The sequence below is a fragment of the Mixophyes fleayi genome, chromosome 4 (genome assembly GCF_038048845.1).
Source record: "Mixophyes fleayi isolate aMixFle1 chromosome 4, aMixFle1.hap1, whole genome shotgun sequence".
Classification (NCBI taxonomy): domain Eukaryota; kingdom Metazoa; phylum Chordata; class Amphibia; order Anura; family Limnodynastidae; genus Mixophyes; species Mixophyes fleayi.
In genome coordinates, this window is record NC_134405.1 from 80,012,234 (window position 1) to 80,039,096 (window position 26,863).

The 26,863-nt window shown below is 40.3% G+C and overlaps 1 protein-coding gene across 2 annotated transcripts in view; it reads right to left on the reverse strand.

The window, feature by feature from the left end:
* Positions 1 to 23,880, reverse strand: part of MAP2K5 (mitogen-activated protein kinase kinase 5) — an 89,337-nt gene extending 65,457 nt beyond the window's left edge. Inside the window, exons 1-8 of one of the 2 annotated variants that reach the window (XM_075207577.1) lie at positions 23,664 to 23,880; positions 22,720 to 22,768; positions 20,548 to 20,615; positions 15,755 to 15,824; positions 13,157 to 13,197; positions 11,902 to 11,969; positions 10,257 to 10,305; positions 3,973 to 4,037 (exon numbers count right to left, since the gene is read on the reverse strand). In XM_075207577.1, coding sequence (XP_075063678.1) covers positions 3,973 to 4,037; positions 10,257 to 10,305; positions 11,902 to 11,969; positions 13,157 to 13,197; positions 15,755 to 15,824; positions 20,548 to 20,615; positions 22,720 to 22,768; positions 23,664 to 23,798 — 545 coding nt within the window. In that variant the 5' untranslated portion in view covers positions 23,799 to 23,880. Of the gene's footprint in view, positions 1 to 3,972; positions 4,038 to 10,256; positions 10,306 to 11,901; positions 11,970 to 13,156; positions 13,198 to 15,754; positions 15,825 to 20,547; positions 20,616 to 22,719; positions 22,769 to 23,318; positions 23,431 to 23,663 lie in introns of those variants that run through there. The other variant, XM_075207578.1, reaches the window with a different exon arrangement.
* Between the last annotated feature and the right edge of the window lie 2,983 nt (positions 23,881 to 26,863).

A 26,863-nucleotide genomic window follows, 5' to 3' on the forward strand; every position in this document is an offset into this window, starting at 1 on the left:
AGATGGAAGCCCACAGAAAATATTAAAACTACAACACAGCTCAGTTGATAATAGATTGTAAGCTTGCAAGCAGGGTTCTCTTATCTCTCTGTCTGTATGTATTACCCAGTATTGTTTTATTAATGTTTGTTCCCAATTGTAAAGCGCTACGGAATTTGCTGGCGCTATATAAATAAATGTTGATGATGATGATAATAAGACTGTTTGCAATTTATTAACATTTATGCTGTCCTTTGGTAGCAAAATTAGTAGCTCTAATATTTACCACCCTTCCCTATTATAACAGAACTGACCAGCCAAGAGTACTGTATACACATACATACATACACACACAGGTGGTATTTATCTGCCAGTATATATCAGAGTTATGGACAGGTCATCTACACGCAGTGGAAGTATACATTTTCTGGACTGAACACATTACATTCGCGAGAACTTAACCTATCCTTCCAACAGGAATCAGCACCCCATGAATGTAGCTCATACCACACTGCACAGTGGACAAGCCCACAATGCTTCCAATGTAGATAAGTGACAGGTTCACTTTGAATGGCCTACTAACAGAATGCCAAAGTATTATCAAATTAAATATCTACTACAATAAGATTTCATATAGTTTGATAATCAGAGTGTGTTAAAATAAAGACTGCTGTCAGGATACAGATCTTGTTTAATACATTTTTGTAAAATACTCATTACATTGAGAGGTGGCGGGCTTTGTTAAATAAAACTCCTTAAGAGCACAAAGTGTGCCCATACACAGTTCAATCCGGTCACTGCAGAGCAGCTGCAACACACTCAGATTTGGGCATAGGGGTGAACCATGTCTAAACAAGCCACACCTATATTTGAACAAACCACACCCACATCTGAACAAGCCACATCAGCTAAAAAAAATTAAAAAAGTATAATACTTGGTCCCACCAATTAAAGGCTTTCTTTTGGTCCATGAATGTAGTAAGTGCAATGATAAATGTAGCCAATGCTCAATATCCGAGAGACAAGTTTGGGCCAGAAAACCCAGACCAGCCCGGAGGACGGAAGAGGCAGTAATGGGTTTACAAGGAAGCTAGACAAAATAAAAGTATAAGAAAAGAAAGAGGATGAGTTTCAGACCTCTAAGTGTATGACTGCACACCCGCACCAGCGTTTAATTAGGCGGCACAGAACCAGAGCTGTCTGTTCCTGAAGCAAGAGTAGGATGGATGGTGCTCAATGACAGTTGTTTGAGGCTTAATTGGTTTTGTAAGAAAGTTAAATTCAAATAAACGTGCAGGCTCCTCATTTACTGCCAGGAATAAAGACATACAGACTTGTTAAAGGTGATGGGAAAAGTTTTTATGACTTTAAACGAGCTCTTCCTCTGGAGGTTTTCCGCTCTGTGATTTCTAATATATATATCAGCTTTTCTCCTCCGATTTTTTTTTTTTTTTTTCTTGCTAAATCAATTAGCTATAGTTTATTGCTTTGTTGCCTACATTGTGTATCCTTCACTTTACAAAGCGGAGGGAAATATTATGAGATGTACGTGCCAGTGAGCCGGAGGATAGCAGATGAAAGTCTTCGCTTACTGGGGCAAGGAAAATAAGTCTGGATACATCTAAAGGGGATTTCAATCCTTGCTACATTTACTAAATATATATATTGCCTTATCTTTGTGGCTCCCTTCTATATTTTTCAGTCACATATTTATATAATTTAGAGGTGTTGTTTATAGTCCAGAAATGACAAATCCCTGTTCTCTGCATTGGCTAAATTGTAGAGAGAGCAGTTACGTGTCGTATCCAAGGGAATGGAAAATGAAACAATGCTGTGAAAAGATATCAATACATGGTTGAAAAAGAACATAAGGCAGAAAGATAAAGCAAAGTGTTCAGCAAAAGGTGCAGAAGGGAGAATACACGTAAAATTATCGTAAATGGAAAAATAAAATTAAGAAAAGATCGGTAAATGCTAAAAACTATATAAAAGAGTATACCACTTTTATTATCCCTCTCACGTCTGCTCTAGCCAACACGGTTGGCTAAGTGGTTAGCAGTTCTGCCTCACAGCACTGGGGTCATGACTTCAAATCCCGACCATGGCCTTATCTGTGTGGAATTTGTATGTTCTCCCTGTGTTTACGTGGGTTTCCTCCGGGTGCTCCGGTTTCCTCCCACACTCCAAAAACATACTAGTAGGTTAATTGGCTGCTATCAAACTGACCCTAGTCTCTCTCTGTCTGAGTGTGTATGTTAGGGAATTTAGACTGTAAGCTCCAATGGGGCAGGGACTGATGTGAGTGAGTTCTCTGTACAGCGCTGCGGAATAAGTGGCGCTATATAAATAAATGGTGATAATGATGATGTGTATCATCATGCTCCATAGCTAGATTGTAGTAACCGCAAGGACATTGGGAATGAGATATTACTTTATAAAAAGGCCAGTATATTCATGTATAACTTCATGGAAGGCTGTAATTTAAGATTATAAACTGGAAGAAAGTTCTTGGGGTAAACGTAAAGCTGCTTTGATCAAAGAGAATAGACAATGATGAAGTCACGTCAGCACTTAGGAAAAAGAAAGGCTGTGTAGGCCGGCTAGGTGTATGTTTCTATGGAGACAGACCTTGGTCTCTCCTATGTTACAGGCCTCTGGCAGCGCTGCCCTCATCAGTTGACCTCACCCATTCTGTAATGTCCAGCAGAAAGAGTGTTAACAATTATACATTTAGAGGCTAGAAGAGGGGCTGGTGGGAATGCCTCCTGGTGATTCATATGAGGAAGGGGCTCCCTATACCTTTATTTCTTTACAGAAATGTTATTATCCCTGGGAAGCAGGCTGGTGATTACAGTGCGTAGAGAATATTGTTTCAGGGTTCTGGACAGACCGATATTGCTACACAAACAAGTTTTCATCCAATTGAGCTGAGAAAAAAAAAAAATCAATATGTGGTTGCCATATTTCAACTAGAAACCTGCTGAGTCTGGCTTAACACAGCATTCTATTGTGTGAGTTAGTGTGACTGTGCACACAGCGTCAAATAACAGAATACAACTCGGGATCATCACTACGGGACCCGTTATATAACATACATGCAGGTGCCTGTGACAGATAAGTATGGGAATGCAATAAAAACACACCTGAAAACTGTGATCATTGTGTGAATGCAGAGTGGACCAGACGGTAATACGATATAGCAAGTGGTGCTATAGGACCAGACGGTAATACGATATTGCACGTGGTGCTATAGGACCAGACGGTAATACGATATTGCACGTGGTGCTATAGGACCAGACGGTAATACGATATTGCACGTGGTGCTATAGGACCAGACGGTAATACGATATTGCACGTGGTGCTATAGGACCAGACGGTAATACGATATTGCACGTGGTGCTATAGGACCAGACGGTAATACGATATTGCACGTGGTGCTATAGGACCAGACGGTAATACGATATTGCACGTGGTGCTATAGGACCAGACGGTAATACGATATTGCACGTGGTGCTATAGGCATGCACTCACCATGGTACCCGTGATTTGCCAAGCAATTCTTTATAGGAATCAATGATCCCTATTCTGCTGTCTGTATACCCATGTTCTTATGTGGGATGAAGCTGAGCTGTGTGACCAACCATAGATGAATAAAAAGCTCTAATCTGAGCAAACAAAGTTACACACGGTGAAGTGTAATTTACATGTCTTGCTTAACCATCGTGAAATATTGTAACTGTATCCTTGGCACATCCATAGACAACAGCACAATATCCCACCCCGCTCATTAGCGGTGCTGCTGTACAACAATGTTTCAAGTGGAATAGAAATATTTTAATTCTAACTGTTAAGAATCCCCCAGAACTAGTGATAATCTTAATTTGTTCAACTAGAAAATAATGTAATTATTTTAAAGAGAAAATTACACTTCCAAAGTAAATTTGAAATAGGTAGATCCCCGCTAGACAGAGCAAATGTAGAGCATATACTCACTTATAGACAGTGCCTCCATTTCCATGACCGAGAACGTCACGATTCCGGATATCAAGTTCATTAATCTACAGGAAACGCCAAAGAGAACAAAAAAAACGTTGTGATCATTGGGCCACTTTCTGCAAAAACATCTACACAAAACAAGGACAGTTCCACCAACACTGCAATTTAGTGCATATTTTGCACTAATCATAACAAGACATTTGTTTTCATTGTCTAAAATGTGCTAGACAGATCAAAGTTAAGCTACAAGTGGAAAGAGGGGAAAGGAGAGACTTTGTCAGACTCTCTCTAACTTTGGCTCACTTCACTACAAAGTAATAGAGAGAAAAGTGCGTCAGAGACTAGTGCTGAGAGAGGAGAGTCACTTAGAGTTGAGTGTGAGGAACTGCAAACGGCACGGTGAACATGCTACACAATGATAGGCGTAACTAACAGTATAAGCGCAGCAGGCACAACAGACAGCCTGCAGGAGTGCCCCAAGAGCGGCACGGAGAGCGCAAAGTGCGACCAAAAATAGACAAGTGTGTCACAAGATAAGTGGCATGTAAATGAAGGAAGCAGTGGCACACCAGCCACAAATAATTAGAGGGAGAGAAAGAGAGAGTGAGATTCAGCGAAAGAAAACTGGAGGGAGGAGAGAGTGTTTGAAAGGAAGCGAGAGACAGAAATGTGGGGAGAGAGACTGAAGTGGTAACAGCAGGAGAAGGGGAGAAGTAGGGAGAGTGAACTGATAATAGAGAGATAGAGAACAGCGGGGAGAAAGGAGTGGAAAATAAGTGACAGAGGAAGAGCGTGTAAGGCTTGGGATGTAAAGTGTCAGGGAAAAGCAACTTGGGGCAATAAACAACACAGGGCCCAGGTCATTTCAAGTTCAGCTGCAAGAACAGCAAGATCAATACAACATTTGCCGTCCAATTTATAAAAGGTGATACCAAGGGACAGAGTGATGGAAAGTTTAATGACAATTTGTTTGCCTGGGTCATTTCATTAAAGTTTGATAAAAGGTGTCAGGCTGGGATGATATATCAGAGGTGCGGAGGGTCACACCAGGGGAGGATTGATGAGGGGAATCTTCAGCAACGCCAGTGGACACTAAGTGAATGGGTTGGGCTGTTTAACACATTTTCAGGCAAGTATGTGAAGGTTAACTGTGAGATTTTATATGTAGAAATAACATATCCTGAGATATGCATCATAAACCATCAGAATTATGTTCTAAAAGGAACAGTTATGTCGCCAGGACCATTATAATAGTTGCTGAAATGCAGATGACAGATACTACAGCTTTTTACAAAAATGTAAAATATCAGAAACCTACTGCACAAAGCCCCTATACATACATAAATCCCAACACCCTTATATCCAATCACATACAGAACACTGAAGTATGACAGTCAGAGCATAGAATTATAGTGTAATGGGTAAGAGGTGCAGGGGAGTATACGGCGACACATTTTGTGGCGAATTAAGTATTATGAAACATATATAAATAAAATAGACTGTAAAAAAGAGAATGCGTCACAGGGTTGAATGAGAGGATGGTGATGTATGTTGAAGGGTTTAAAGGGTAAGAGGCTGTGCTAATTAAGAAATTACAGAGGTTCCAAAGTACAAGAACATATGCAGGCCTGGAGCTGTAGGTTATATAGATGGTCACTGAGAACAATGTCAGTGTGGGTAGACAGTGGCCCAAAATGTGCTGCACAGTGACATATTTAAACAACTGAAGGCTCCTGCTCTTTTTCAGCCCCAATTATAGTTCTACAAGCAGCAACCAGAATATATAGGTATAATAGTCCCCCCCCCCCCACCCCCGAAACCCTAGATATATACATTTATTTAGCATCAATGTCTCAGACAATATATGACCGCCCCTAACTGAGTACACGCTACGGAAAGTTTCTCCTCATGACAGATCTGTAACTATTTTACCAACAACTGAAAGTCCAGATGATCATGCAGAATTACGTGCACACACCTACACCATTTACAGTCAGATCTGTGATCTTCATCTCTCACAACCATCTGTGGAACATACTGTGGACTCTGCACACTATAGATATCTGACTACACCGCTGTTCATAAGTGTGTACACACTTCACAATTTGCCCGACATCGTTCCTTCGTTGATAGTGGTTTTTAGTCAGTATATAAAGTCAAATTATACAATGTGCTTTGGAACTATAAAACATGATCGTGGGAACGTATACAATAATGCCATATCTGACCAATCAGACCTTTATCGTGCGATTGGCACAACGATTGGGTGAAAAAACTGCAGTGTGCACCCAGCTTTACATAGAGGATCAGTTAAGGCTTTGTGAACAATTGCTGAGAAAATGTGGTCTTCCTCATATCTACCTTTTACATGATCTGCCCAGCCAAAGTATGGCCTGACTGTCATATCTAACGGGATATCCTCAAGCCATTAATAGCTGCCCTCAGGACCTAAGGTATGCATGGGCTGATCTCTAGACCTTAGCTTAATGTCAGCCATACATACTTACATACTTTGCCCGTAATAGGGTGTTCGAGAGATATGATCCCTGGATAATAGAAAATGACTGGGAAGACATATTCAACTCCCCAGAAATGCTTTCCACTCTGTAAACAAAATAATTTAAACATTCATTGTTCTTCAAAATATAGCATGTGTGATCCTAATCTCCCCAATGGTGTCACTTGTGGTACACAACTATAACATTGTATGTGGGATCAGATCATACAGTCTAATATGACTTACTATGCCTTTATATCTTGCCATGAACCCCAATGCGCACTGTTTATGTGGCGCTATGACACATATGCTACTCTTACTCTGGATCTCTGGTGCATAAATTGCAAAAAAAAACCTCTACCAATAACATTTTGAAATGTATATGTAAAAAAATGCTGTGGAATGGAAGCTCAGAGAAGAGCAGTATAGGTAAAACTGGATGGTGATTTCTATTCCCCCAAGGAAACAATATTCAGTAGTACAGCTTTACTCATATAAGCATATCCTAGCACAAATACTGGTATTTATTTAGCCCATGATAGCTCTTATGACTACTAACTATGAACTACATTTACTGTAACAGTTTGTGTTCAATAATTTAGCACTGGATTTAAAAGGACCACAAAACCGAAAATGGAAGTTGTAGCATATGAGATAGTTACTAATAACTTTCACAAAGCTAAATACTTTCATGAAGCTGACAAGGATATATCTGAGATAAGGCACTGGTAGGGGGACAACGGTTTCTTTGCTCACATGACTTCCTGTCTGTAGGTTTACTCAAAGATATAGTACTCATAAGAATTTGGAACTCTGCTATTTAGTGATTGGTTGTAATATGCCAGGATTACTCAGGGCAAGGGATTTCACCAATATTATATATATATATATATATATATATATATATATATATATATATATATATATATATATATATATATATATATATAAATAATCGCACACATTCAATTTTCATGAGTAGTTGACAAATGTTGATATATATGAAATAAAATCTTAAATTGAGGGGTAAATACAAAATTTACAAAAATAAGGCGAGAGACAGTCATGAAACAAATTGAGCAATTTCCAGTTCACCAGTTAGTAAGTATAGCTCTTTCTAAGCACCATCAACATCTATGCGACCGTTGTTTCGGGGAAGTTAGGTGAAAAGTGGCATGTTGCAGCTAACTTTGGGTTCATTAGATAGTGATCAGGTTAGGCTGTGCTAATGACATTTCTGCATAACCCCGAGTATCCCAGGACACCACGGGATCACGGTGAGTAAATTTAAAGTGAACAAGGAAAAAGGACTCTCCTGGCACCAGCGACAATGCTTCCTATCAAGTGCTGACACTATCAATAAGGGATCAATACCTGTATTCATCCAGAGTGACAGGAAAGAAATAAATATTTATACCACATAACCTGTATCAATGCAGCACTATTCCTGGCCTGTCAATATCTGATTAACTTGAGGAATGGCTTCTCGTTTTCTATTAATGATTAATAACGACTCATATTAACCCTGGAGCTGCTAGAAGCTCAAGCAGCATAAACCCTCACTTTGGTCATAAATCTGGTAACTGGAAAGTGTTTTCTGAGCCCCGATTGTGGTTTAAAGCGCTCATGGAGTATTTTATTTCTATTGGTGGTGTGAGGAGCGAGAGTAATACTCCTTTAATGCACAAGTGAAGTGGTATCTGCATGGTGTAGTATATGGTGAGAGTGTGATAGATGTGTGTTTAGTGGGTGGGGGTGAATGGAGGACAGAGGCAGAAAGGAGGGGCAGCTTAATTGTCTTCTTGACATGCTAAACTATGACAACTTGATTCATGAAATGCCGATGAGTCTTGGAGGGGGTCACGCAGGGAAGACGCTGAGATAATTAAGATTTCAAGCGTCTGAACAAGGAAGGGAAGTGAGCAGCAGTTAGGAAATCAATAAGACCCTTTTATTTGCAGTGACACAGATGTCTTGGCCAATTGATCCTAATAGGCAGGCTTGATAGCATCGGGCAGCTGCCTCCCCAGAGCCGTGAGAGGGAGACTGCTGTTTATCATAAGCACAGACCCCACGTGTCTCCTATGCAGGCAGTATGGATGGACCAGCACTTGCCACACCTAGCACAAGTAGTGTCAGGCCCAGACACCAGCAGAACAGATGGTAACACGTGACACTATAGAGTAATTCAAAGTTTAGAGATATAAATAATTGCAGACAAAGGAGACATTAAGCCTGGAAATTATTCTGATGTAGAAGGACTGTGGCTATCCTATCCCTCTGGGGGTCAAGGCTTACCCCTATATCCTAAGCGATTCTAAAAAGGGATCTGGCACAGTACATTTCTCTCCATTGGTGTTTTCTCTGCTGACTTATAGCTATAAAGCAACATTTAAACATTTAGGGCCGGATTCATTAAGGATCTTAAATTAAGAGGTTTCTTAGTTCAGTCTCCTGGACAAAAGCATGTTACAATGCAAGGGGTGCAAATTAGTATTCTGTTTTGCACATAAGTTAAATACTGACTGTTTTTTCATGTAGCACACAAATACTTGATAGCTTATTTGTACACTGAAATTTAAAGTTGATATTTGTGTGCTACATGAAAAAACAGTCAGTATTTAACTTATGTGCAAAACAGAATACTAATTTGCACCCCTTGCATTGTAACATGGTTTTGTCCAGGATACTGAAATAAGAATCCTCTTCATTTAAGATCCTTAATGAATCAGGCCCCTAGTCTTTAACACATCTGTCTGAAGCAGGAATAAGTCAAACTGTATTAATTCAAACTGCAGTGGCTTTCACAGTCCCTCCAACCTACCTACCTCTTACTCATTTCCTACCACAAACTATGGCAGAGGGACCCCATCATTCAGAGCTGTAACCCTAAAATGTCACCTGTCACCAAGGCCTTCTTTCAATAGCACAAATAGTGTACAGATTTCTTGTAGAAAGTTGGCTTTTTAGCCATTTATCTTTTTTAAACTTATCTCCACACTTGCTACTTCTCAAATGGTGTCACGTGATCTAATCCCGAAGTTCAAGTGTTGAGCAACAGGAGCATTGTTCAATTTAGCTGCAAGTGTGGGTGGGATCTGTCCTTTCATCAATCACTTTCCACCAAGCCTGATAATGATCCCAACAACTTCTATAGGAGCATTATCTGGCATTGTGCTGGTTTTGAGGCCACATACGCTGCGATATTGGGCCAACTGCAAGCAGTCTGCAATATTACAGATTATGTCAAGATTAAAGCCAGTGGCTCCAAATAGCAAATTAAAGAGAGGTTGCAGAGTCAGCAGCAGCACTCGTTGTGGTGTAATAATTAAGAGAACCACTGTGCCTTAGGAAGAGGACAGGAGAGGCAATTATAATCTTTCTTTATGAGTTTTAAAAGCACAGTGAATTAAAACACTTAAAGAAGTGTATTGTTAGGTGAGAATGACAGGTCACTTTAATACTGCAGAGAGGCTGATAAGTATAAATGCTTTTGCAGACATGAGGCGATTAAAATAATAAAGTGCATTGATTTGGGGAGGATAAAAAAAAAAATTAAAAAGAAGATATTGATACCTCCGATATATTTAGAACGCTAGCAATATAAAGCAAATTGGAGAAGTAAAAATATTTAAAATATTCCCCTTTTCACAGCAGACTTTTATAGTGGAGTAATTAATGCAGAATATACTTCAGTCTCAATATCTCTGTATAACATCATTGTCAGCTCATATGCCTTAATATAAATAAATGTAAAATGCAAAGTGATAAGGGCATTGCTCACCTGTCCGTTAGCCAAAATCTTTTTCAGTTCTGCAGAGGATGTCTTCAGGCTGTAAGAGAGGACATTACACCTTGATAAATGGGTAATCCTCTATCTAAGAACTATACTAAATCCGAATAACAGGATTAGGGTGGTGTTCCTACACCACTCATTCTATTTAGCAGGGACCAACATCAGCGCTGCTCTCTCTCTGTAACAGCAACGACCTGCACACAGCAGCTAAGGTTTGTAATTAGAGCCAAAGTACCATCTTATCTGCTACGGAGAAGCTAGCAGCACCGAAGGAGCTATATATGTCAGGACTCTGCTAAATAGAGAAAATTGTGGGGGTCCTAAAGGAACACCTTCCACTAAAGCACTATTATCGTGAAGGGAGGTGATTTAGTGAAGTTCTTAAATAAAGTGAAACATTTCTTTAATAACAGTGCACAGATCAGCAGCTCAGATATATCGGTTCCCTCTGACAATGCCCAGGCTGTCACTTTGGCCTGCCCTGCTCACCTCTTTATGTAAGTGTCCCTACTTGTCCACCAAGCACATTCCCCACCTCCCAGAAACCCCCCGTCAATCTGCATCTACTTGGGAATATACACTTGGTGGAACCAGTAGAAAATGTCACATCGAACATCCAACCTAATCTCAAACCACCCCTTCACTAATTTCAACAGTTTTTCTCCTAAATACGGCTTGGTTTTGCTTCATTTATGGCTCACATGAAATGAGTGAGGGGAGATTGCGACAGTCTTTATTACATGTGTAACTGTGGTGGTTTTAATTACATTGTTTCAAGGGCGCCTAAAAATTAGTTTTCTTGGAAGGTGCAAGATGTGTCATCACTGACCAGCTGGAGAATTTGGACCTTTTGCAAGGACCAAAAAGGCTGTGGGCCTCACGGTAAAACACCCCCACCAGCTCATTTAAATAATCCCACTGTGCAAAATTAGATCTAGTTTTTCCACTTTCACAGCCTCACTTAGCAGGTGACACCAGCAATCCACCCAACTCCCTCTATCAGATGCACAACTGTTTGCAAACTGCTGATGCCGGCAACTTGCCCAACAAAGCCAAGAATTTACCACTAAAAATGGGAGCAATTGCACCAGCGTAGGCACGGACGCCACAAAAGAGCACTCACACTGCACTTCTGCACGTTCATTAATGACCCTTACCCTGTGAAATGATAAGGGAATGACCATCCCATCAGATATCAGTAGCCATATAACAGCAATCTATAGCTGTAGTACATGCTGTACTGCAGGAAGGAGGAAACCTTCACTTGTCTAGTAGAGGGACAAGCCTGCACAAACAGGACATCCCCTCTAACTATTTGGTTTTTCTGCTGACATAATAGTCATATTACAAATCCCCAGAGCACTGAAGAGTGAGCAATACAGGGTTAGGACCCCGATGAATGTACACATGTAGTAGGTCGTGCTTCAGTCCCCTTATTAGCCATCCGTGGTTTACTTCCATTATTTTCCATTCACTGCCTCAGCCGTTAAGTTGCTCCTAGACAGTGTGAGAACCACACACACAGTGCTCACTGCTTCTTCCTGAACACAGCCCCGAGGTAATGCGGCTGTAGGTGGGCCTGACTGACACTGAGCAGTAATGTGCTCTCATTAACCTGCAGGCTCACACTCACCTATTGCTGGGCATATTGTCCGACACTGAAGGGCTGCTGCAACCAGATGGTCCTGCTCTGGTGTTAACCTGCAGACAGAGGACAGCACAAGCAGTAATAAATATAGAAAAGCTGCTTTGTTCAATTTCCCCTTTTCTAAGGGGTTTTAAATTCTTCCTTTTTAACCAACCACACTGTCTGATGGAACTGAATTCAGATAGGCAACTGGCAGCACTAAAAACCAAAGTTACGGTTGCAGACACTTGCCTAAACAGAGGTACCCTATCTTTATTATAATGTAATTTTATATATATATATATATATATATATATATATATATATATATATATATATATATATATATATATATCTCAGCACATTATAATGAATTAAGGATGTAGTTTATTGTGGAAGACAGCATTACAAATATCAGTCTAACAATAAGTGTTGTTGGTTTCATAAACAAATCAAAATTTGTTTAAAAATATCAGGGGGTGCAGTGCACTGCTTGACCCTGTGTAAAGGATAGGAAAGGGAGAAAGGATGTGAAAGTCCACTCAAGCATCTTTTCAAACTCACTTGATACAAACTGGCCGGATTCTTCAGCAAGTGGTTATTAAAAAAATAAAATAAAGCAAATATTTATTTATTTTTTGGTGCATTTATTTATTTTTATCTCTATAAAAATGTAAACGTCAAAACGAAGAATGCTATGTTTATGATTTACAAAGAATTTTATTATGCCAATCAACTTATCATGAAAAACAACAGGTTTTTGTGTGTTTCTACTAATTTAATCACTTTGAACAATCTACTTCTCATATAAATGGTGGGTTTTTACATATTCAGCAAGATGATATCTAGAAAGCATAAATTGCTAAAAAAAAAAAATAATGAAAAAAAATAAAAATTACTTTCATTCAAATCATTTTGTTTATAAAAGCCTGTGTCTTTGTTCTATAGAATGTTCGATTCCTGTAGCACAGCCACAGTAAACAAATTCATTCTTCTAATGCTCTTATGCAGCGATATGCAAATTGTGCGGCTAGTCTCCAGTGGAGTCAAGGGGTTAATGTCAAGTGAACTGGCAATGAAACAAGTGCGAGGATCAGAGCAGCCCTGTACTCACAACCACCAGTCCTGCCAGTAAACGCTAGTCCTGCTTGTCAGCAGTGCTGGAAGTACAGGGTTTTGAGGTTTTTTTGACGTTTCAATAAGTGGAACACAGCATTTCAAATCCATCCAACTTTACTGAAACAATTATTGAAATTCCTACCTTGAGGCCATGTATGTTCCGCTTCCCGGGAGGCTTGCAGGCTGCAACAGTAATAGACTAAATTGTAGATCACATCGGGGCCATTTACAATTCCTCCCCCCCTTTCTTTGAAATGAATCGTTTAAAAAGAAATGAGAGTGACACCAAAATTAGCAGCGAGGAATGATTGAAGAGAGGCTCTCTGAGCAGAGAGAGAAGTCCCAGAAGACAGGATCCTTTCTGTGAAATCACACACCCTCCTGACACTGTCTCATCTAAATTCTAATTTCTGCTTAAAACACATAATAAAAAACACACACACAGAGTAAGCTAAAACTGATTGTGTGCTGCCCTTAATTCCACATTCTGGAGCAGGTGCTGTGATACTGGGAATTCCGTGCAATAGTAAGAACTGACTATTCATATTAATATCCAGGATGCTCTCCACGTGCTGCCTGTCAGCACAGGGCGTCTTATTAAATGTTCCTAATATCTTTCTTGGAAAGGGCAGTCTGGGCTGATTTCAGGCCACAGACGAGCGCCTTGCATATTGCCGTCATATCTGAATTGTGACACCCAGACAGCATACAGGTATAAATAATGGTGACCCCCCTAGACACAAAATGTGATCGGAATACTCCAACCTCAATGAAGAGACTGGAATTAAATCTGTAGATTTGCGACAACGAAATTTGATTAACCCTTTCTCTGCTGACACAGTGGTTGATAAAGTCTAGGTTTTTTGAAAGTCAAAATAAGAAAGAATCAGCCCCATGTTTAGTTGCTAAAATAACACTCTGCAGCACAAAACGTACTGGTAGCAATCCAGGTTTAGCTTGTGGGCCTCTTGGCAATAATGCAAAGTAAGACTATATATTATGGAGTTTTATCAGATCAGAATGGCTGCCAACTACATCTCTGCCATAAAGACCCTAGAATTTGAATGTTATGGTAAGCCTTTGAGAATACCTCTACAAATATTCATTACTTGTGCATCGATAACTACAACACACAGAACGGTGTGACTCAGAAGTAGCGAGAGGTGTGGGGTACAAGAGCTCACTGCAGCTACAGAATTCCACAACATGCTCTGTCTGTCATTGCAACATGACAAATAAAGATTATTATTATGAATATAAACACGCTCACAGGTCTTGGCTCACACAGAGCAGGCTGCTCCCTTTCCACGTCCCCGGCACGCCACAAATTGTTGTTAAAGTCACTGTCAATTTTGATTGATTGTCTTGAAGTAAAGAATTACATTTTTGCCCCCTGCTCTGTCTCGGTGGAATGCATATTTAACCCCTGCTGTGTCAGCGGAGAGTGTGCTGTGCCCCAGCTATTAACAATCGTCACGCACTCTATAATTACTGCACACATCAATAAGCCTTTGTGCAACGCAGCAAGATGTGAAGTCATGTTTCAGCGCGGGTGGGTGTGCTTGCAGGGAACAGGTGCAGGACTACCCCCATTTTGCTGCTGCAGAATGCATCTGTAAACATTTGTCAGGCGTGATGCTAGTGTAAATGCAAATGCACTTTGTGAATAACCAGGACGAGTGAGATGAAGGACAGTTCTAGGTAAGGAGACACGTTTCCTACCCCTCTGTTAAACTACAGATTTTCATTCTCTACACTTTCAAGAATGATGGCCAACAAACATAGGTTTTAATTAACCATTGTGTAATAGATTCTGATACCTGCAGAGGTGTAACGGTATTACTCCCCTGTACCATGCCACGTTAACAAGTAAAGTTGCAAACTGGGCAAAAGAAGGTGATAGAAAAGAGATCGCCAAGAAAAATGACCATGTCCTGTAGTAATACTATAAAGTCTTATCCTCGGAGAAAGAGGCTCACACAGTCCTGTAAATGGAGCAGCATCACGGCACAAGGCAACGTACCGCCATGACTTTTATGAGCCAAGCTTTACCTTGGCACTCCCATTGTTTCTGCTAAACCTCTTAATGCACCTGTGACCTACACACAGCAATGGCAGCCATATTCATAAGACCCAATCAACCCACTAGGAACCAGTGACAAAAGTCACAATGAGGATCATGGAACATAAGCTGCCTTTCAATGAATACTGCTTCAGCCCTGAAAATGCTGCCTCCTCTACTGTGTTGGCGAAAGGTACTCATTAATGGGCGTATCATATAGCAGCGTTCTACACTTTCTACAGCTAAAAAAAAGAAAACATGATCTATATGGTGGTTCAAGGCTAAGTGCATTTATTTCAGTATTGATCTGTCACAAATTTTTGATGCCATTGAATGATCCTTTAGACTATATAGATATATATCTATAGATCAGAAAATTCCAATCAATCATGTGTCAGCCAGTAATTAAGAGGACATGAAGAGGTTAACCGTGCAACTAAAACAGTGCCTCTGACACAAAGGTGTATAATTAACCTCTATGGCCGCCAGAGATATAAAACATAAGGGGAAAGAAGTGTTAAGAGTCTGGAGTGACACATGGCACTCCAGAACATTGTGGCCTCAGTGACATATATTAAGGCTTGGGACATCAAAATCTTGTTTCATGACACAAAACATACCATAGGAACCACACTTATAAAAATGGTAAATTTAAGGAACAGGCAGGATGACACTTACCACGTGGGTAGATTTGCAGAGGCTCAATCAGAGGACCACTCCCCTGCTGTTCAAGGACCATACTGCAATACTGCAAGGAGAAAGCAAGGGTGTTAATCACAAAGCAAGCAGCACATTCCAATATAATCTTCTCATGGACTCTCCTCCCTACTCTCCCAGATCAGGGTGTACCACAGATACAGTCTCTCCTTTCGCTCTACAAACAATTCATGTCACCATGAGTTACATTTTCCAATTGAAAACAGATCTGTGACAGGCACATTAGAGATCTAAACAGTCAACATATACATAAACATAGTACATTTACTGTGTGTGACAGCCATATAGTTTATTTTCACATTCTGACATGTCTGCATCTTCTGGGCATGAGTATCCCACTGACGGTACTAGAGTACCGCTCTGTGACACATCAGCAGACTGTAGGAAGTCTGCCAGCTTCCAGCATATTGGCTCTGAATCATCACATGCTTTCCAGCCCACACCAACAGCCAAGAGGATATAATGTCTAAGGCACTATAACAAAAGTACATGAGGAAGGGACATGGTTTATAGCAGCTTCTGTAGTATACACTAACTGCATTTCACACTTTCCATTTATGACAGAAATTCTTACTATTTTAATTAATATCCTTCTGTTTCCTCTGTGTCCTTTGGTGGCAGCTCCTCTAATGCAGATGTTGAATTATTTTGATTTTATTATCTTTGTTTTAAATATAAAAAGGTGAATGACATTTCTAGCAGGTTTAGAAAGATACACACAGCCAACTATATCATTATTTAAGGTCCTAAAGACACCAATTGTGTCTGTGTAAGCAAACTCAAGAATACGTCTACACAGAGCTCATACACAAAGTACATCAGTGCAAGCATATTATATGTAGGCTCACCCAAAAAACCTTACATCTCAAGACATTGGCACACAGGGGAGGGCTGGCAAACTCGGACTCAACTCAGCGTCCTATTTTAAAGGGAACAAATGCAGGTGGCCCAATGACCCAGCCCAAGGTAGCCCACTATGGGCCCGGCCTGGGAGGGCAGATGGCCCCCTGTCCCCCTGCTGGCACATGTGTATCCCACAGCACACACAGACACAACTACTGGATCAACAGCTCATCAACACAGACGGTACAACTAATGTATTCATCTTCTATGCACGGTAGAGTGTGCTGGTATCTGACTATACAAGCACAGATGTAGTAGTTTGCTATATAGGTTTATCTCTTCAGTACTTTATAGTAGGAGAAAATGCACATCACAGACAGACTCAAGTTGGTTACAAACTATAAGAAACTGTAATCCCACTAGAATGAGGAGAAGAGGCAGCTGACAGCCTGGAGGGGGTTAATTACCAATGAGCCGTAACTTTAAGTACTGCATAAAAAAAGCGAAGAAATTGATAGTTCATTTATCCGGCACGATACCTAATGCACAAGTCATTAAGAGAGATTATTCCTAATGTGTTGCTCACATTAAAAAACATCAAGCGAGACCCCAACCTTCCAAGTCATAAGAGATCATTTGTATCTCCAGGACCTGACAAGTATCTGGAAGACAATGGATAGGAGGACAGGCGCACAGGTAAACGGGCAGAGGAAGTCTTAAGCCTCCAAATCATCCAACTAACACGGAAATATCCCCCTCATGCAGCAACTCTATGTATGTCTGTCAGATTACACAGGATCATCTGTTTCTATACTGTCAGAGGATGCTCCTTACTTGTCTACATGCTTTTACATTTTACTCCTTGTAAACACACAACAGATTTCTGCTCCACTACCCATGGGCTGGACAAAGCGTACACCAAAGACCAACGAAGAATTTATGTGTGTGACCTCCAGAGGGCGACCCTGAGCTTCAGCCCCAATTTCGTTCCCCAAAGCCCGTTATACCAACCTCAGACTAGTATAACTGGAGAAGCTTGCCCATAAACTGTGATTACTGCACATTTCTGTTACTTCCGATTCATTTTCGTGCCTGTAATTCGTTGACTGCTCTCATGTATATAGTAAAGTGTGGGCCTGAAACAACATATATGATACATGCAGCCTATCAGATTGCTGGGATCCAGCGACATCATTGAGACCCATCCATTGCGTGAAGTCAATGTGTCTGGGAATAGGTTTCTCCATTGAAGTGCAACATGGGGGGTGCAAGTATAGGACGAGTCCTTTATGAGTGCAAATAGTGTTGTGCCCCCTAGCACAGTGAGGAACACAGCTTTATCTTACTCCAATACTATCAGTCTGCAAAATGATGTCTTTATTCTGCAATGATCCAACAAAAACTAGGTGCAACCATTCAGTGCTATATAAGGAACACCCCTACTTGTCCAACTCCAACTTGGAAGACGTTATCTCCTCCATAAACCCATGCACCTCAGGCGATATCTAGGGTCACTTACATAAATCCAGGAACACAGCTGGCCCAACACTGGTTTTACATTATATCTCAGATGACATAAGCACATCTGTCAGAATTGGTGGGCTGTGAACTGACTACATCAACTGACTTATCAGACATTTCTCCAGACTCGTGCAAGAGAAAGATACTCGCTGCCATCGGTGCAGTCCAGGGAGGTATTATTTCTTCCAGATGTATCAGTTTATTAGGTCATTCTTAGATATACGAGGATACAGCTTGCCGTTTAAGGCTGCATACCCAAAGTACTTTTTTAGGGACAGTAGCACATTCAGCCTAAACTGCGCTCAGTTACTTGAGGAACGCAGCACGCACATCATGTAGGGATCACTGATTTCTATGGAACAGTATATACAATGTTCATACTGAATGTTGAATGGACTATAGATTTCCAGCTTTCAACACTCCACAGGGATCAGTGTTCCCTATCCCACCTGAGGTGCGCACTACTGTCAGGATGCCGGCCCACTAGGCATCGCTGAGCTGTCTGTTCATCCATCACACTGAAGTTTTGCTGGGCCAGGTAAGTCAGCTTTAATCATCCTCTAGCAAATATTTAGCGGCACCACCGGAATCCATATGGTGTACATTGCCGAATTCGCATTATGGCGTTGTTAGTATTTTATAGATTAAATGTGCTGGATAAGCAGTGCTCGTTTCAGGGCCACAAAGCTAAGTGTTCCTATTAATGTGTCTCTCAGAGAGCCCAAATATGTGAATGCTGCACTCCTAGCTGGTGTCTACACTATTAACAAGACTTTAACTATGCTTATATTAAAACAAAGATCTACAAACACCAGCTAAAAGACCTACTGCTATACAGTATATACGTCGATCCTGATCAGGCTTTAAAATGCCTACACCTGAACTCAAGCAGGGACTATTAATCTATTCATTCCACATATTGTAACACATTAAGTGGTTTAACTGTGACAAGTCATCCCTCACTGGGTCCATAACAACCAAAACTGAATCAATATTCATTATGATACGCTTCTTAAATGCTCTGAATCTGACCTCACCTATATCTCTGTTTACAAAGGTCAACAAACACAAGTGCTTTTCGTACATTATTATGTTAAGAGCAGTGACAGCTCTTGTTTCTAGATCTGTTGTCAATCACTGGCAAGTAATTCCATTATTGCCCAATACAATGTTAATGCTTTTTTAACCACAGATATGTTGTTGAAACAATTAAACTTTAATGTCACAGGGAAGCCAATCCGGGGGATGGATGAAATGAAAACTTGTCAGTCGTAGCATGGCAGAAATGCTTGTCTATGCTACCTTTTAAGTCATGCCCGGCTACAACATGCCCCAACCAAGCTGGAATACATTTATAATTACTGGATAATTGTACAAGACCATATTAGTAAACACCCCGAATGGTCTCCGATAACCCTGTAGGTTCCCCGGGCAACCACAGCCCCTTGCAAGCCACATAGAAATTGCCACCTGAGGGCATTATTTATCTTCCCCAAAATTCACTATGTGTGCACCAATCACAACACACTGAGACTTTTTATTGTAAACTCAATCAAGTGAGTTACATACAGTGACATAGATTTGCTGGGGGTAAGATAATGGTTTTCAGTAGTGATTACAGTGCAGAGCATCAAAGAGGTTTACAAATACGACGGGGCTTTAATATCTTTTAATAGTTATCAACTGGGCTGATAGAACACTGGACATGCTAGTGGTACAGACATACATACTGAGGGAGGTGGCTGAACCTAACAATCACAAAATGATTTTCAGGTACAATATAGCTTGTCCTGTGAGCTCATTAACACCAACTGCTGCAGGGTTTGGGATCATTGATCCCTATGAAGGTGGAACTACCCCATTAGTACTGTAATGCACATTACAGTCAAACACATAGGGACCTCTACATGTAGCATTTCCGAAGGGTTGTACCTTACCACAAAGTAGTATGTGAACAAAGGAGGTGTGCTAGCATAGGTATTACTGATCATAAGTGAAAAGATGCATTAATGTGTGAATGAGCCCTGAAGGCGTGAGGATTTACCCCAAGCTGTGGGTTTGAAAAAGTGGAGATGTTGCCTATAGCAACCAATCAGATTCTAGTTATCATTTATTTAGTACAATATATAAAATGACAGCTAGAATCTGATTGGTTCCTATCGGCAACATCTCCACTTTGACACCAGCAACTTGATAAATTTACCCCCCAGTTTTGAATGTCATCGGCCTTTTCTTTGTAGATCAACATGTATTTCAACCTCTATCCATTATCACTTACATTAGTAAAGAATGCATCCTTACTATGGCATCCATTGCTATTGGCAGGTTATAAATACATCTTACATTCTTATTAGTAGTTCATCAGAAAAAGAGATGATTTTAATACTCACATAAGACAGCATAGCCTTCATCTCCTCATCGCTCCTTACAGTGATCCGGTCACCGTCCTCATCTTCATCTAAAAAATACAAAAAAAAAAAGAAAGAAAAAAGAAGGAGTGAGAGATGTCACAGGACGTATTACAATGTATTTGCTACCAGAGCAGCTGAGAAAGTATTATCACCAAAAGACAACCTGTTATAACAACATTGCACTTTTAAAACTTTTGCCTACACTATAGGCAAAAAAAATAGGTTAGAAGTTACTCCTCTACTTAATGGCTAGCTATGCTTGTAGTTCTCTGCACTTGTTTTATACTGCAAAGGTAATAATTATCTGTAATAATAATTATCCTTATCTGTGTGGAGTTTGTATGTTCTCACCGTGTTTGCGTGGGTTTCCTCCGGGTGCTCCGGTTTCCTCCCACACTCCAAAAGCATACTAGTAGGTTAAGTGGCTGCTATCAAAATTGACCCTAGTCTGTCTTTCTGTCTGTGTTTGTTGTCTGTGTGTGTGCATGTTAGGGAATTTAGACTGTGAGCTCCAATGGGGCAGGGACTGATGTGAATGAGTTCTCTGTGGAACTCATTCCACAGAGAACGGAATCAGTGGCGCTATATAAATAAATGGTGACGATGATGATGAATTATCTGTAAAAAAAATAAAAATTGCACTTAACATGCAAAATGATTTGTCCCACTTTATGAACACTGTGCTGGATTTTAAAAGTGTGCCCCAACAAAGTCACACATTGCCAGTTTCTCATGACACAATTTTTGCTCTAGTCAAATGCATTATAGTGGTTCTTATGATTCAGTGCTAGACTGGATATGTCACAAGATCTTAGGGGTGATAAGTAAACTGCATTAAAAGAAAAAGTAATAAAAAGTAATTAAAACTAATAAAATATTCAGTTGCATTATCATAAGAAATGGCTAAGATATGCATACATTATAAATATCTCATGATTACAGGTTCATTGAGGTGTTCATGTAAAGGTCGATTGCAACAGGTATGATGCCCGATGTATCAATAGGATAAAAGACTGGGGACGATGGCTCTACAGGTATGTAAACTACATTGCAATTAAAAGTATATCGTGCTCACTACAAACTCTAAAACAAAACTTGGGCAATCGCTTTTGACAATATATATTAAAGAAAAGTAGAACATTATAGATGATATAAAGCTACTTTAAAAAGCCCCTTTTATTAGAAAGATAGAACACTAATTCCACATATTGTGATAAGTGTTAAGTGGACTTGTCATGCAGTTTGGAAGATTCTAACATCTATAATACAGGCTGAGTTAAAGCCAAATTGTGACGCGCACACACAATTATTGATACAATTAGCTAGAACACTGTACCCCTCCCTATTAGTAAGGAATGTCCTATGATAATGCCTTTGGTAATATTTAAATTGGCCATTTGTTTGGACTGAAGGTCAAGTAACTTTCAGGAACCAGTTTTGAAAACTTGAGTAGATCCTGGACTCTGATGAGGTCACAGAATGTTTCACAGCTTTACAGCAGTACTTGGGGTGATCACACACTCATTAATACTCAAATATTACAGCTGTCTGGAACATTTTTAATATCATGCAGGCATGTAAAAAGATTAAAGGAAACTATATGGCAGTGGCACAGGAAAAAATGTAACATATGTCTATTTATATAGTGTCTGTTCAATTATCCGTTAACCATGTAATTGTGTGTAGGAGGTGTGCACTATAAGTTGTCCAACTAGCATCAACTACTCTACCATCAATGAAAATTACAGTAATTTCAACATTCAAATAGAATGTCTTGGTGGGGGGATCCTGCCGTTCCTCACATACAAGACCTCTGCAAATCAATTTTAGCACTGCTCAAGTCTCATCAGGACAGAAGACTAAGTAGGTTAGACTAAAGCTGTTCATACACACAGCAATTCTGAAAAACAAACTGAACCGGAATCACCCCAAACTCTGACCAACATGGAAAGATCAGACGATGCTTGGAGTGCTGCAAAGCCTGGACGTCTGATGACTGATAGCGTGGGTAGTCATTGGCAAATGGTGCTAGTTGGATCCCACAGCATTCAGCCATTAAGCCCAAGGTCCAGTAGGGCAGTACCCAAGTCTGCACATGTCCGAACAGCTTAACTTTCCACTACAACAAAAGAAAGGAAATACTTTGCTCACATTCAAATGCTGTAGTTGTTGCGTCTGGGAGGACCTGGCCAATCACATCCTACAAGAAAAAAATGAAAACGGGTCAAGATCACTCAAACAAATTATAGGTCCAACACAGTTTAGACAGAAGTCATTGGAATAAAAACTTTAAGTCTGGCAGTTATTGCTCAACTGCAGCTCATATTCAGGCAGAAGGTCAGTAAAGTCTGGGATACCAAATATTGCCTAAACTAAACCTTTATACAGCCTTCAGTGTCAGTTCTTGAGGTGGAAAATTCAACCAATCTTCCAGTGTTTCCCTGCGATTGCAGACACTATGATGTTAGTCATGAACTCTTCTTTTATAAGGTAGCACAAGAAGTAGTATGTATTATTTCAGTATTTACAGCAGAACATTTAAGTCAGCATACCATAAGAATATAGTTTTGTTTATTTTTGTAAGTGTTACTAAAATGACAAACCAACAGAGGGTGGAGTGCAGCACAATTTGTCATCATCATCAGCAAGTATTTATATAATTCTGCAGCGCTGTACTGAGAACTCAACTCACTCACATTAGTCCCTGTCGCATAAGAGCTTACAGTCTAAATTCCTTAACATACACTAACCATTGTGTGCTTTGCTCATGTTGTGTGCACCATCCATGTGTGGAGAAGTCATTGCTCTTTATGTACAACTGACACAACCTCTTCAGCACAGGAAACAGTACTGTTCTATATAACACTAAATACCAGGCAGATGTCCCCTAACCATACATATCACCCTGACCCTATTCCTATAGTACGTGTAGAATTAGGCAGGGTGAAGGAACATAAACAAAACAGGAGAATAGTATTTGCTATGACCTCATATATGACGTTTGCAGAGTGAGGAAGGTGCACTAGGCACAGATGGGCATGACGTCACAGTGACGTAAGAGGGATACTGTGTGTGTCCCCTGTGGCCTTTCTTACCAGGATGTCCCGAAACAACAATTGTGTCGCCGGCTGCACGGTCCAATCCACGGCGCCACCGTCGGGAATGCGGATTCGGATGACCAGGGCCTGGCTATCCATGTCCTGAGGGAGGTCGTAGCCCAGTAACAGCATCCCGGCCCGGGCCGGGTTACATCGTTCGGGGATCAGGGGACACAGTGTGACTGGAGGAACCAAACAGTCTTGTGCCGGAAGCCTGGGGAAGAAAAGGGCAACGGACATGTGGCCATATTTGAAAGTGGCAAATTGTCATTTGAATAAGTGTACTCCATATTGGTTTAGGGCAAATAGTATTTCATTCCCATGTCACAACCATAATAAAGTTACTCCTAACAAGAACATATTGTATGATTCACACCTTGTGAAAATTAAAAAATCTATTAATTGTATTATTTAGTTCATATCACATATAAAGTATGTTGCTTTCTGTCTGGTAGTTGGAAGTGAAAGCACAGATCTATATGTTGGTTGTTTAATAAACACTACAACATATTTTTTTAAACTACTAGATGCTTTGTAAAAAGTAAGAGTATTTATGCCCACTGTTATATAACAATATATTTTTGATGGTATCCTATAAAACTCAAATTGTTTTATATAATACCACACGTTTATATTATGCTGAGCTTTTAGGAATTGATAATAAACATCCTATAATCTCTTTTTCTGTAAGAAGAATGTAGTATTACCTTCTGTGCTGCGCTATCATGTGCCTATTTTTGCATTGATGCACCTGCTTTTATGGATGCACACTCATATCAGCACTCCAAAATGGCATCGAATGTAGCAGGATCAGTAATTATTTCCTCAAGGTGATGGGTGGATTTTACTGGGCATTGCTGGTTTACAGCATTTGTTGCAGACTTTTAGATGTATGTGTATTATTCTGCCTCTTGGTGTGAAATATAGTGAACTTAAAGCAGCGTAGACTGCGCATATTTGAAGAATTCCACAATATAGCGGACATCAAATAGCCTTTTTCAGTTATCACTATTTTTACATCTATGTGAATTTTATAGATATATATATAGACCAATCTAATACAAGTATTTAAAATGTGAAATTGTAATTAAATAAACACAGCCCCAGTGTCCAATAATTTCAAGTTATATAATCCTTAAATGAAGGACAAAAAAACAGTATTTTAGAAGAATCCCATAAAAAGGTAAAAAAATATTGGGGTGTTGCCAATGTGAGCAGTTTTAGATGAGACGTGGAAAATGGCACACAAAAATATTTTTATTGGAATGAGTGTGTGCACTTTTATACATGTTGTACAGCAAAATAAAGTGCTCTTCCATAGTTCATATATCACTACTATTAGCTAAACTCAGCTAAGTAAAAATGGTGCAATGCCATACATATTAAAATCTTGCGTATATTTTTTTTTTTGTCTTTACAAGCCTTAAAATGCTATAATCTTCATTGGTTGACAAAAGCATCACATCAGTTGACCGAACATCCTGTATCCAAAGATCACCAGATAGGGTCATCTTTCTTCTGCACTGGCATGCGTCTGGTCAGAATGGAGTGCTCAGCAAAAGATAGTCCCCGGTGACTTATCTGTTGCTGAGTATCCTAACTATCCCCGTTCAACTGCCACAGGAAGTCCAGATGTAATGGTCAACCAATCAGATTCTAGCTGTCATTTTATAGAATGTACTAAAAGATTAGCTAGAATCGGATTGGTTGCTATAGGCAACATCTCTTTTCAAACCTGCAGTTTGATAAATTTACCCCCTGGACTGCTTGGATTATTTCTTGCTGTTTCTGAGGCAGTAGCTAGACCTGTGTTTATTTGAAGTACAATCCCCTGGAATTCCATTCACTGATACTCAAATTCTCCCAAGTTTGATTCCATCCAAGGCACTATTTGTGTGGAGTTAGTAAGTTCTTCTTCAGGTGCCCCGGTTTCCTCTCAGTGTCAAAAAACCTACTCGTAGGATAGTTGCTTCCAAGAAAATGGAAGTGTGTGTGTGTGTGATATGGAGTTTAGACCGTAAGCTACAATAGGATAAAGTGAGGTCAGATATTGAATACCTGGAATGAACCCCTAGAACCAGGCTAACTGTGGTCTTCACTTTTCCCTTAGAATGAGAGGTGCTCACCGGTACTTGGTTGCTCCATTGTTCAGTAGGAGTGGGGGCTTATTACAGAACCGACCATGGCGCTAGACATATAGGAGACACCCATCAAATGCCACTATACTGTGGACAAGAAATGCAGGTACTCTCACAGGCCAAGTTTAATGTACACAGATGTCAGGCACTTCCAAGAAGTGGTCAAAGTCTAAACCATAGGTCAGGGTAGACAGCCTTCAAGAGATTAGTCAGATCCAAAGCAAAAGCCAGAGGTCTACAGCAATGGTCATGGCAGGGAGTGTTCTACAGAGTAGTCTAGTCCAAAGCAAAGGTCAGGACAGGTAGTGTTCCAGACAGTAATCCAAATCCAAGCAGAGGTCAGAACCAGAATCTAAACAAGACTTACTGACAGGTATGATTTAAGCCAGACAGTGCATTTGAATGGCTCATTACAGATAGTTACTGATATGAATGATTCAGTATTCTCTAGACAGCGCTGCATAATATGGTGGCGTTATACAAGTAAATGATAATATTTATCAGCCGATTATGAAGCTGTGACTCCAACTGGTGGAGAGTGTACTCTGAGTTAACGGTCAACGATTCCCACACCGATACCATCGATATGAGAAAGTATTTTACACCCAAATAAATTTTACAAGCCTACTTAAGGCAATTCCTAGGCTATCTTGCTTGGGCACAGTCTATGGAACAAGGCTTTGCTCTAGTGTCATCTCCATTTCAGTTGTCCTGCACCATCACAAGACCCACACAGATCAGGTCAGGAGGAAGAGCAGGCACATTTCTCACTGTCCTTCTAGAGAGGCTCTGATCCTTGGCAGTCCAGCAGGAGCCATAAACCCTAGCCAGTCCCGTCTTGAAGACTCCACAATCTTTCAGTCCTCAGGTTCCTCAAATCTCCTTTCTCATCTGGGCATGGTTCTTTATTATCTCTCTAGTTCCTATGGTCGGGGCTTCTGGGTTCAGGGAGGAAGCTATGGCCACCCAATTCACTGCCCCTTTCTCTCCTTCATACCCCCACTGACTGCAGCTTCACAAAGTCTGTATATCAGGCACATAAATAGCTATCCACAAAGG